Source organism: Camellia sinensis, chromosome 2 (assembly GCF_055761805.1).
Source record: "Camellia sinensis isolate YWXY chromosome 2, ASM5576180v1, whole genome shotgun sequence".
Lineage (NCBI taxonomy): Eukaryota > Viridiplantae > Streptophyta > Magnoliopsida > Ericales > Theaceae > Camellia > Camellia sinensis.
Window position 1 is genome coordinate 13,199,631 of NC_138962.1, and position 12,394 is coordinate 13,212,024.

Consider the following 12,394-nt stretch of genomic DNA (forward strand, 5'->3'; position numbering starts at 1 on the left):
TCATCGGGTTTCTCTCTCTCCTCACTGTTCGTCGCCGCCATCGGTGGTGGCTCCGACTACAACTCCACGTGGCGAGGCTCACCACTAATTGTCTCGTCGGCGAGCTTCCACGCCTCCGCCGCGTTCCCGTCGGGATCGGCGTTTCACCCTTGTCGTGCCGCTACCAAAACACACCATTAATTTGAGGGAGGATGGGCTCTCCTCTCTAATGGCGATGAACACTATCGAAGCTCTGTCTCATGGGCTCTTTCTCTCTCAAAGGCGGCCTTGTAGAACTCTACAGTGTCGTTGGCGTTCGGTGCTTCCACAAACAGCTGAGACTTCATCGCCGAGAAGGTCACCGCCTTCGAGACTCCAACATGACCTCACTTCTCTCTCCATGGACCCAACTTCTTAATATAATATCACCCACTCACTTCTTTTTTTTTATGATGAAAATATTTTTTAATATTTTTTACTCAACCCACTCTCTCTTTCCCTTTTTGGCAGTTTGAAAACACACTTCTCACTCTCTCTCTCTCTCTCTACTCAAGGACATCCGCCACTTTGTCAACTTTTCAACCCATCCTCCTTCACCTTTTGCACTCCACTCACCGACTCCCTCACCACAAAATAGAATACCTTTATCTATTTTATCTTATCTATCTTGTGTCCTCTGTGTGTGTCCTGCGTGTGTCTCTCCCCCATACCACCATACCCACCGTTTCTTCCTCTTTTATTTTATCCTATTTTATTTTCTTTTATCACAAACACAACAATATCCAATACTCAAAGTGCCAGCATACCATCACAGACTGTTATTCACAAAACCACCAAATTCAAGTCCTCCATTTCCATTGCAATTCCAGTTCCGCATTACACCCACACCCTCCATACAAAAAAACAAAAAAACAAAAAAAAAAACAAAAAAAAAAACAAAAAAAAAACAAAACAAAACAAAACCAACACAAACAACCAACCTCCCTCGCACAGGAGGGATTTTTCTCTTCCTTTCCTTTACTCTGCTGCCAGTCTCTTCTTCTTGTTTTTATCTTGGGTGTCCCGGGACAGCCCAGCCTCCGTGCTTCCAAGTTCACTCAGCACATTCACTCCCCGCTGCTCCTCACCCGCAGCATATGGCGGACCTCCAAATCGGAACATAACGGTGGCCTTCCGCTTTAGCTCCTTGTTTTCCGCCTTCAGCACACATATCTCTGCTCGCGCATCCTTATACATCCGCTGGAGCAGAGCCAGTTGGGCGTTTAACTGCTGCACCTCATTTGTCTTACTCTGAAGCCGGTGCAACAAGTTTGTGACCGCAGTCATGGTCTCCACACATGACTTCAATGTATACTGATTGGCCTCAATATCCGATTGCGCTGCCATTATTTGCTCCACAGACCGCATAGGAAAGTTCAACGGAGCAAAACCAAAGGCGCTTGGTTGAGGTTCAAGGACAACCGCTCCGGTTATCTCTCTTGTGGACTCGTTGAGGTCTGGAAAGAGAGTGAGCAGACCACGGGAAGAAGAGGCAATGTTCTGGGTTGCTGACCGGGAAGAAGAGGCCATGTTTTGGGTTGCTGAGTGTTTCAGAGAAGCAGCGATTTCAGACTGGTAATTTCAGAAAGGGTTGGTTGCAGAGTGTTTCAGAATGAAAATGTTCAGAGGTTTCAGACTAGTTTGGTTTGCACAGCCTCTGCATCGGTTTATATAGACAATGACGAAGAGGATGACACGACGCTCTGTCGATCACGTGCATCGACGCGTGTCCGGCGCGACTTTTGATGGCTCGCCGCTCAACGATTTCTGTTGGACACGACTTTTGATGAATTGGGCGCGCCTTTTGAGGGCACGACTTTTGAAGGCTCGATATATATATATTTGGGCAGCCTATATACACAATCATATAGTGTATTCTACATCGGTCCGACATGACTTCGTAAACTGTCCCGACATTGATTCCGGTTAGCTTCTACATCGGTCCGGCGTGATCTCATAAACTGTCCCAACATTGATTCCAGTTAGCTTCTACAACGGTCCGGCATGACCCCATAAACTGTCCCGACATTGATTTCGGTTAGCTTTTACAACGGTCCGGCATGACCCCGTAAATTGTCCCGACATTGATTTCGGTTAGCTTCTACAACGGTTCGACACGACTATACAGTGTCTTCACCAACGGTCTGACACGACCATACAGTGTCTCCTATCCACTTTTATTTGTCAGTTTATTTTCTTGTTTTGTTACTCTCTCTAAACTCAAGTTGGTTAGTGCCTATCCTCCTTGAGTTTGAGGGGGGCTGTTAGTATATTAGTATATATATTAGCTGTCAAACTTTTAATAATGTACCTTTAATAATGTTGTTTGGTTTGTGCTTCTACTTTCGGTTTGTAATTGTTCTCCCTCTCCTCTATAAAGGAGAGAGCTCAACATAACATTCATATAATCAATAATACAATCAATATACATACAATTCTCTATTTCTCTATACATTAAATTAACATCTATTACCAGTACCACACGAGCCATGGCAAGACCTGAGCATGAACTTCATCCTAGGGCTGCCGCGAACCCTTAGGGTGTATGATTCCTTTTTTGTGGTGGTGGACCGCTACTCAAAAATGGCTCACTTTGTCCCTTGTTCAAAGACTTCTAATGCTGTCCATATTGCTAAAATATTCTTCAAAGAAGTTGTCCAATATCATGGTTTGCCAAAAACAATTGTCTCAGCAATGTGAAGTTTATAAGTTATTTTTGGCGTACTTTGTGGAAGGTGCCGCATACAAAACTGAAATTTTCTTCTTCTTTCCATCCCCAAACTGATGGTCAAACAAAGGTTGTTAATCAAAGTTTAGGTGACCTTCTTCGTTGCCTTGTAGGCGATCATGTTGGTAGTTGAGATCAAATTCTTTCTATGGCTGAATTCGCATATAACAGATCAGTTAATCGGACCACTGGTCGCAGCCCCTTTGAGACTGTGACAGGTTTACTTCCTCGTAAACCAGTTGATTTGGTTCCTTTACCCGTTGAGACATGTCCTAATGTTGAAGCAGATGCTTTTGCTAAGCATATTCATGCAATACATGATGAGGTTCGAAGAAAGATTGTACTCAACAATGAGAGTTATAAAACAGGTGCTGATTTGAGAAGAAAGTTTGCAGAATTTGAAGAAGGGGACATGGTTATGGTCCGCATCAGATCTGAGAGATATCCTAAGGGTGCATACGAGAAACTCCATTCAAGAAGTTCTGGTCCACACAAAGTTCACAAGAAAATTAGTTATGTACTTGATTTGCCGGACAATGTAGGCATAAGTAATGTCTTCAAAATTGGGGATCTTACATTATACCGAGGTCACGGTGATGATGATCCTGATGATGATGTTGTTACTCGACTTCCACCGGCCCCACATTTGAAGGAAGACATTGAAGATATTATTGATCATCAACTTGTTTTCACTGAAGGTGGTGGCTATCAAAAGTATCTCATCAAATGGAAGGGGCGTCCACTGTCAAATTGTACATAGATCAATGATGAGGAGTTCCAACTCCTAGACCATGACTTGTATGAACGATTCTATGCTTTTAACTCGCCTGGGTCGAGTTTTTTTCAGCCGGGGAGAGATGATGGAGGCAAGTGGCCGCAGCCTCTTAAGGTGTACAAGAGACGAGGAAGAGATGCCTCTAAGGCCCAAGCTTTGATTTGGTATGCATTGGATGATGAACAACTCATTTGGGGCCGTGGATAGTTATGTTTTAGGCTTATGAGTTGTGTTCTATTATTATTATTTTAGTTTAGGGTATTTTGGTAATTTCATAATTTCTAGACATGGGTTATATGGGTCGTCTTGTGGGTCAAATTATTTAATTAGGTTTTATTTATGTTTCTTATTTGGTCTTAAATTAGTTTTGGAAGTCTAACATATTATAATATCCTTTTTTGGTTCTAATTGGTTTATGAAGTCTCTTAGTTCTATATAAAGCCATATAATGCTATTAATTTAATGCACTTGATATTTTCGAGAATTTTAGAGCTTTTGAAGCTTCTTTATGGATTGTGTGATGCAATCAAACCCTAGGTGTGATGCCTAAGGAATTCTAGGAGTGATTCTTATACTTATCTTCTTCTTCTCCTTCATTCCCTAGGTGTGAACAGCCCAAACACTATTCATGGGTACTTTCACTGCCCCAGAACAGCTCTTACAGCACTGTCCTGCATCAATGAAAGAGAAAGCAGCAGCAGACAGTACTTTTGCCATTCTAAATATCTTTCTGCAGACCTTATTAGGCAGAACTTTTAAAACAATGTTAATAGGATTTGAGTATAACAAGAAGCAAGTTGAATGTCGGATTGGGCAATACCAAGGGGATGTAGTTGTTTGTTTTAACATCAAAGGAAAAATCTCCATTCCTTGGCTTACTGTACTGTCATGTTTGCTTACCTATTTTCTTTGTTTTTCTTCTATTTTTTCATTCATGTCACAGAGTTCTAGCAACCAGAGAATGCCTCGGTTGATTTTCCACTGGAAAGTCCCAACCAATGATTTATCGTGCTGACCCTGCTTATCACTTCCACGGGGACAAATTAATGATACCTGGTGTCACAACTTGGGATTGATCTGTCTATTTATTTTTGGTAATCTTGTCCCCATATAGCGTGGGTGGGACTTCACTGGCGCATGGAAAATTGCTGCTTTATAGTGCATCATCTTGCAGAGAGTGTAAGTTCCTTCTCCAAGTATTTCTTCCATTGAGGCTAATAGAATGTTGAGATTGGATCCTTACTGAAGAATTTTGTCACATATCCCAAGTGTGCTGGCACAACACTGCAACGGGGAAACGGGTTTTCTGCACTCAATCCAATATGTTTTAGGAATTCACAAGTAACTTGGGTTAACTCACTGAAAGCATGGATGATTATTTTTTCTTTGCATTTGGTTGTAGATAAGAGGACATTGTTGATTTGTGATATACTAATCTACTAAAGAGATATATTTCTCTCCTCTGGATACCTTGGGATTGATCTGTCTATTTATTTCTAGTAATCATGCATGGGTGGGACTTCACCGGCTCTTGGTCAATTGCCGCATTATATTGCATCATCTTGCTGAGAGTGAAAGTGGCCAGTAGTATGCTGATATTGGATCCTTATTGAAGAATGTTGTTACATATTCTTAGTGTACTGGCATAGCTCTGCATTGGATCCTCAAGGATTAAAAGGATACTCGCTTTTTATTTTTTATTTTTATCTCAATGATTCTTGTATTAGTTCGTTGGTTTGGATACTTTTTTAATATGAACTAATGTTTGTTGGTTTGGATTGTTGTCTCATATGTGTTATACCCAAATACTGATTTCTTTTAATTTGAGCTGAAATTAGAGATGATTTTTTACTACAATGTTTTCAAAATCAGACCAGTTGAATCAACCCCTAAACCCGCTTTAGGCTGAAAACTGACCTATTTCATCAAACCAGTAAGCAGCCGAGCTCGAAACCCACATTTGTTTCACACACCAACACCACTTTGAGCTGAAATTAGGGATTGATTGTTTACAAGAATGTTTTCAAAATCTTACCAGTCGGATCAATCCATACACCCCCGCTTTAGGCTGAAGATTGGCCTATTTTTATCATCAAAAGTAAGCGGCTGAGTTCAAACATGCACTTGTTTCACGCATTAACACCATTTCAAAAAAGCTCTCTCATAGTTAAGTTGTCGGTACAAAGAATATTGGAAGTGGGCAGTCTTACTGTTTTTGCTAGTTACTCATTTGTTAACGACTGCATGATATATTTTATTTATTCGTTCTTTTTCATTTTTACAAATCAATACTATTTCCTGTAAGAAGTAATGTATAAAAAATTTATTGAATTAAAATTAAATTCTTAATATTTGTGCAATGCGCTTTGCACAATTTTTTTTTTTTTTTCTTTTTTTTGGAACGTCAGTTATGAAGAGGACACATTAACTTTAGGGACTTTGTTGCTGGCAAGTATCAAATCAATTGCTACAGTTTGAGTCTTAACATTGAATAGGTGCTTATATGTTTCGTTTGTAGCAAAATTAACAAAGTGATATGCAATGCAAAACCATGTACTGGCCTCGATTTTTTTAATATAATCCTATGGGCTCAAAACTAAAGAGTGATTAAGTGAAGCCCCCCAAAACAAAGCAAACCAATCCAAAGAGGTTTTCCTTGAGAATGGAAAGGGGGATGTGAAGTGAAGAAAAGGCCCAAAGACAAGCTGAATGAGTAAGACTAGAGAGCATGGGGTGCCTGCCATGTGGGGCAGCACAATAAAGGCGGTTCATGTCAACAACTCTCCACGATACCCATGTGTGGTTTACGCTGTTTCTCATTCTCTTCTCCCACAACACAACAATGGTCCCCTCCCCTCCTTCCCTTGCTTGCTTTCACAAAGGACAATACATACATATATATATATATATATAATTTATTATTAAAGCTGATAGCGAAATTTATCCTCAGCAGCATTTTTGCAGCCTCATAAACCTTCTTGCGTGTCGTCATGTCATGCTTTGCCTCCCAATTATTCCCAATTTACAATTATTTATATATATATTGATTCCAAAAATGAAAACTCCTATAAGAAACATGCAATAGAAATACAATACACATAAACACATGTGGATAGAGGAAGAAATGGACGGCCTCAGTAAGGCCCGTACCTACCCTCGTTTATCAAATTACGGTCCTGATTTAGCTACATGGCACCAGTTAGAGATTTCTATTTATTCTGAACATTATCTCTCCACATCTCTCTGTGCATTGCCGCAAAAATGAAGTAAGAAATTTACTTGGTAGTCGCTATTTCTATCTATTCTAAACGCTGTGAATTGTCCGTGCTTTACTTACGCACAAAGGATTTTGGCTCTGCTTCCAACAAGGCTTCAAAGTGGTGACACCAGCTCTATTCTACGAGAGCAGAGTAGTGCAATACCAATACCAATACCAATACCAATACCATCTGCAAAACCAAGATATATAACTTGTGCAGTGCAGGTGTTCTCTGTTCATATAAACCTTTTTTTTGCTCTTATGTTCTTCCAATCAAATGAGGTTCTAATATCTCTCAATTTTGCTTTTTCGATTTTATCATTTCGTGAAAAATTGAGTTACAAATTTCAATCAATCCATACTGCAATAGAGTTGTGTCTCTGGGTGGGTAGTTATTGACGTTGCAGTACTGTTTTCATTTAATTAGAAAGGGTACTTGGCCGCTTCTTCATCAGTTTTGATTTTTTGTTTTTTAAATTATAAATCTCCTGAATATATTGGAAGGATCTGCGGTTGTTCTTGTTGCATATGCTCTCGCCCCCTTTATGTAGATTAACAAGGTCCTTTTGTTTTGTGGTAGAATAGAATGACAATGAATTAATTTTCTGGTTTTGTAAAATAAAATAGAAATGAAGCAGCCTCGTTCATGTTGTATTGGTAGGTGGGGAACGCTATAGCTTGTTGGGCGAGGGGAAATATTGGAAAATGGAGTCTGGTAATTATCTGAATTCATCTTCTGCGTCAAGTTCTAAAGAAGCATCAGCATCAGCATCAAACGGTCATCAGTTCTCTAGTGGAGGAGAACAAGGGGGATCATCATCCGTGCAAGTCTTTGAACCCGGAGTGGTAAGTAGTCATCAGGGCGTCGAACAGTCCAGTGGCAGCAGGAGTACTGCTGCTGGTATTGATGATGCATCTACTTCTAGGATTTCCACCAATGATAGGGACAGGGATAGGGATAGGGATAGGGATAGGGATAGGGATAGGGATCGGGATAGGGAGCCCGTAGTAGTCAACAAGTGGATGGCATTTGAGCAGCAAGAGGCCGACAAGTCTTCCAATCAAGTCAGGGACTACTTAAATGGTGGGAATGCTGCTGGAAGAACAGGAGGAAGAGGAGGAGGAGGAGGAGAAGGTGATCTTAATTATAATCCACATGAATCTTCTCATGATGATGATCAGACTCAGACTCAGACTCAGACTCAGACTCTAACTGAAGCAAGCATAGCTGAAAGGTTGGCAGAATGGGGGGGACAAATATTTGGGGATGGAGATCAACGAAGTAGCAAAAGCTTATCTGAGAGATTTAAGCTGGTGGAATCAACTAGGACATCATCAGAGGACTCTGAACATGGATTCCCTAGAGTCTCTCAGGAATTGAAGGATGCTCTCGCAACACTGCAACAGACATTTGTTGTCTCGGATGCCACCAAGCCTGATTGCCCTATAGTCTACGCCAGTAGTGGCTTTTTTACCATGACTGGCTATCCCACAAATGAGGTCATTGGAAGGAATTGGTAAGCACTGCTCTTCATTCCGCTCTTCTTCTTCTTTTGCTGCTTCTATCTTCACACATATTGGTCATATGCGTAAAAGAAAACCCATTGGAATTAATTAAGACTAGCTTGGTTATACAGAGTCTGATTTTCGCTTACACTTGACAAATTTGCGACTGTAAGGCGAGGGATGCAGGGTCAAGCAGAGGGAAGGGCCACTAAAATGAGTCCAGATCCCCTCCTTGAGCCCCCTCCTTAATTCCCTCCTTGCAGGGGCCTTCGGGTCTACTTTGAGGCCCAGTTTTGATAATCCGAACCGTTCATATTTTTAGATTTATTCAGTATATTATACCTGTAAAAAATCAAGTTGATCGGATATCAGAAAGTATGCGTTCAGAAAATTGGGACTACAAACTATTTTTTAATAAATAATTTTCCGAACACATACTTTATGATATTCGATCAATTTGATTTTTTACAGGTATGATATACTGAATAAATCTAAAAATATTAACGGTTCGGATTATCAAAACTGGGCCTCAAAGTGGACCCGAAAGCCCCTGCAAGGAAGGAATTAAGGAGGGGACTCAAGGGGAGGATCCCAATTCCACTAAAATGTTGCGCATTTGGAAGCTTTTTAATTTTTTATGCCAATTACACTTAGACCCAAATAGAAAAAGAAATAAAACACTATTTACTTCAAAATATTAACCACTTCTAGCAAAAGAAAAAATAGAATCCCTTGACTGCAATGGGTATACATAAAACTAAAAATTAGCTTTAAAAAATATTCCAAAACTAATTTTAAAATTTTCATTTTTTGTTTTTTGAAATAAACCATGTCTTTTGGCTTCTCTCTCGAGGTTGTATTGTATATAGGTAATTGTGGTTGTTGAACTTTTAACTCTTGATAATAGAAAATACTATATGCACTTCATAACTGAAAAGAAAAATGAAATAATTTTAATTCTCCGAGTTATAATTAAAAAAAAATAAAAAATGTCATAACTAAACACAACTAAGGTATAACTAAAGAACTCATAGATCATAATTAAAATAATATCATAACTAAAAAAAAAATTAATCACAAATAAATAAAAAAAAAAACATAACTAAGAATGTACAGTAGCGAAAGGAAGGGGGTTCAGCAGGGGTTGTGGGCCTGCAAAAGTTTGAAAAACTTCATATATAATATATGGATGGTTGTGAATAGTGAGGGTGTGCATAAAGCTTCTGGCCTACAAAATTATCCCACAACATTAGGTTTGTGAATGAAAGTTAAAAACATGACCATGGGCTTACAAAAGTGTCAGTAATTAGTTTTGGATAGTATTTATATTTAATTGGACCAATAGAATCTAAAATTAATTTCAGATTTTTTTTTTTAAAAAAAAAAAATTGACCACCTAAGAAATTTATATATTTAACCATTAAAAAAAAAAAGAAATATATTTTTAAAGTTGAGCTACCGTTAATTTTAATACTAGATAACTTGACATGTTATGTTGATCACATTTATGTGTCATATTTTATTTATCATTCTATGGATAATTTCATTAGTAATAAGCTTGTATTAGAACTTATCAAATCAATACAACGATAACATATAAGATAATAAAAAATATATATTACACAAATGTAGTCAACGTATCATTATTGATTCAATATATCTTATTAAATTTACACAATATAAATTTATAAGTACACGAAACTATAAAAACAAGTAATTAATTTTAAGTAGTCTTTTAATAATCTTATTTGAGTAATTCAAAATTTATTTCTATCGAGAAATGCTAAGACTTATAATTTTAGACTCACAATGTGGCAATGTAATTGGACTCTATACGATTAAGTTTCAACATCTATCATATTACATTATTGTAGGTCAAATTAAGAGGTATTTTTTATTATAACCCAACTCGACTAGATTTTTTTATCTAGTAAGATATGCTATATTCTTATTCTTTTGGCTCCTACTGTCACAATCCTGACTCTGTCTTGGAATGCATATAATACACTTTTTTTTTTTTTTTTTTTTTAAAGAGGTATATATTAGACTTTTCCATTGATAATTGATGGCTGTAAGGTTTTGTTGGCCTTTTAACTATTTATTTTATTTTATTTTTTTAAGAAAGGACCTTTTAACGATTGCTGGCCTTACAAATTATTTGATGTAATATTTTTTATGTTTATAATTATTCTTCCATATTATAAAAAAAGAAAAGAAAAAAAAATGATCTGAAATAATCAAACAGTAATATTATTTTAGTGACAAACATAATAGATTAAATAAATTATAACTATTGAATTAATTTAATTTTTCTATCAATCTTATAAAATAAATTATTTGAATTATCAAAACCAAAACCGTGATCGACTCCACTGGGCTGGAGGCAACCCAAGCCCTAATAAATAACTCAAGGGTAAATTACACTGACACCCCTTGAGATTTATGTTTATTATAGTTTCCTCCCTCACATTTGAGAAATTACACTGGCTCCCTTGTCAATGTAATTATTTGACGGTGTTACTTTTAAGTTAAAATGACATATTTACCCTTAACCTTTACATATACTTTAAAGAGTAAATTACATTGACACCCGCTGAGGTTTTAATTAAATACGAATCCCCCCTGACATTTAAAAAAAAAAAACTAATTTAATAAAAATAAATATGAAGAAATATATTTAATTTGTAAAAAATTATTTCTAACCACTCGAAATATAAAAATTATATAAAAATGATAATTATTTCTTATTTCTTAACCAAATTAATTTTTAATTTAAAAAAAAAATTCAAAAAATCAAACCATATATAGCCTAAGAATTTTTTAATAAGTCATTTCTAACGTTGGTAACTTATTTAATTATTTGTTAATTTTACGATATTTTTATCATCTGAAGCTTGTTTGGTAACCATTTCGTTTTCAGTTTTCAATTTATGTTTACAAAATTTTAAAAAATTGTCATAAAAACTTGTTTGATAATTTTTTTGATTTATAAATAGTTGTCGTAGTTTGTAAATTTGAAGAAAAAACATAAATTCAAAAAATGAGTTTATGTTGGTTTTTAAACAGAAATTTAAAAATTTGACTAACAAAATTTTTTTTTAATTAATTTTTTTTTCAATTATTTTTGTTTTTAATGAATTTTTTTTCAACTAATACTAATTGAGGGTCAATTGGTAATGCTACTTTAAATCTTCGGGAGGAGATTGTAATTTTTAAAATGTGAGGGGTATCAATGTAATTTACCTAGTGAGGGCAAAATTGATATTTAAAAAAATTAAATTGCTGACATTTAGTTGACTACTGAGGGAGCAATTTATAATGAAACTTTAAACCTCAAGAAGGGAATGTAATTTCCAAAAAGTAAGAAACTGTAATAAATATAAACTTAAGGGGTGTGAATGTAATTTACCCATAACTCAAAATAAGTTACTGGGAGGGAAGGCAGAGGGAGGGCCATTGAGATTTACAACGGTAACGGTATTAGTTGCAGAATTAGGTAGCTAAGCCTAGGTGGGGTGGGGGGTGTAGTAGGGTAGAGTAAAGTATCTAATTTTGGAATTGGTAATGGAAATGGGAAGATGGGTTGAAGTTGATGGCGGTGTTGTTGGTTTGTTGGATGCAGCCGCTTCCTCCAGGGGTCCGAAACGGACCAGAACGAAGTTGAAAAGATACGGAATGCTGTCAAAACTGGGAAAAGCTACTGTGGCAGGCTCTTGAACTACAAGAAAGATGGCACTCCTTTCTGGAATCTTCTCACTGTCTCCCCTATTAAAGATGACAATGGCAGGACTATCAAATTTATTGGGTAAATATTCCCTCTCTCTCTCTCTCTCTCTCTCTCTCTCTCTCTGTTTACAAACATTAGTTGCTGAACTACAATCTGTTTCAAGGGAAATTCTACTATACACACCCCTTTCAAGGGTTTTCTTCTCAATTTTCTTCTTTGTTAGGACAATATTAGTTATGACTCCTGAAATTGTTATGCCCTCCGGTTATATATGTGTATATTTTTTGTAGTTATGACTAAAACGTATAAAGGTATGCCATTTTCTTTTTTTAATGGGGGATGTGGTCAAAATTTTCTCATAATTGTAAAGGCCAACACATA

General features: G+C 36.9%; 2 protein-coding genes across 11 annotated transcripts in view; both read left to right on the top strand.

Annotated features, from left to right (window-relative positions):
- The window catches only part of LOC145819834 (chloride channel protein CLC-e-like), a 63,875-nt gene extending 58,572 nt beyond the window's left edge, over positions 1-5,303 (top strand). For 3 of the 6 annotated variants that reach the window (XM_082913713.1, XM_082913711.1, XM_082913712.1), the window contains 2 exons: positions 4,465-4,700; positions 5,022-5,303. In XM_082913713.1, the coding sequence (XP_082769839.1) occupies positions 4,465-4,536 (72 nt within the window). In that variant the 3' untranslated portion in view covers positions 4,537-4,700; positions 5,022-5,303. Of the gene's footprint in view, positions 1-4,125; positions 4,403-4,464; positions 4,701-5,021 lie in introns of those variants that run through there. The other 3 variants (XM_082913708.1, XM_082913709.1, XM_082913710.1) reach the window with 2 other exon arrangements.
- A 1,318-nt stretch (positions 5,304-6,621) lies between these two features.
- Positions 6,622-12,394, top strand: part of LOC145789230 (phototropin-2-like) — a 94,539-nt gene continuing 88,766 nt past the window's right edge. The window contains exons 1-3 of one of the 5 annotated variants that reach the window (XR_014360607.1): positions 6,622-7,005; positions 7,442-8,297; positions 11,909-12,091. Coding sequence is in view for 4 of the 5 variants with exons in the window: in XM_082913707.1 (XP_082769833.1) it covers positions 7,486-8,297; positions 11,909-12,091 (995 nt within the window). In the remaining variant the exon portion in view is untranslated. Of the gene's footprint in view, positions 7,006-7,068; positions 8,298-11,908; positions 12,092-12,394 lie in introns of those variants that run through there. The other 4 variants (XM_082913707.1, XM_082913706.1, XM_082913704.1 and 1 more) reach the window with 4 other exon arrangements.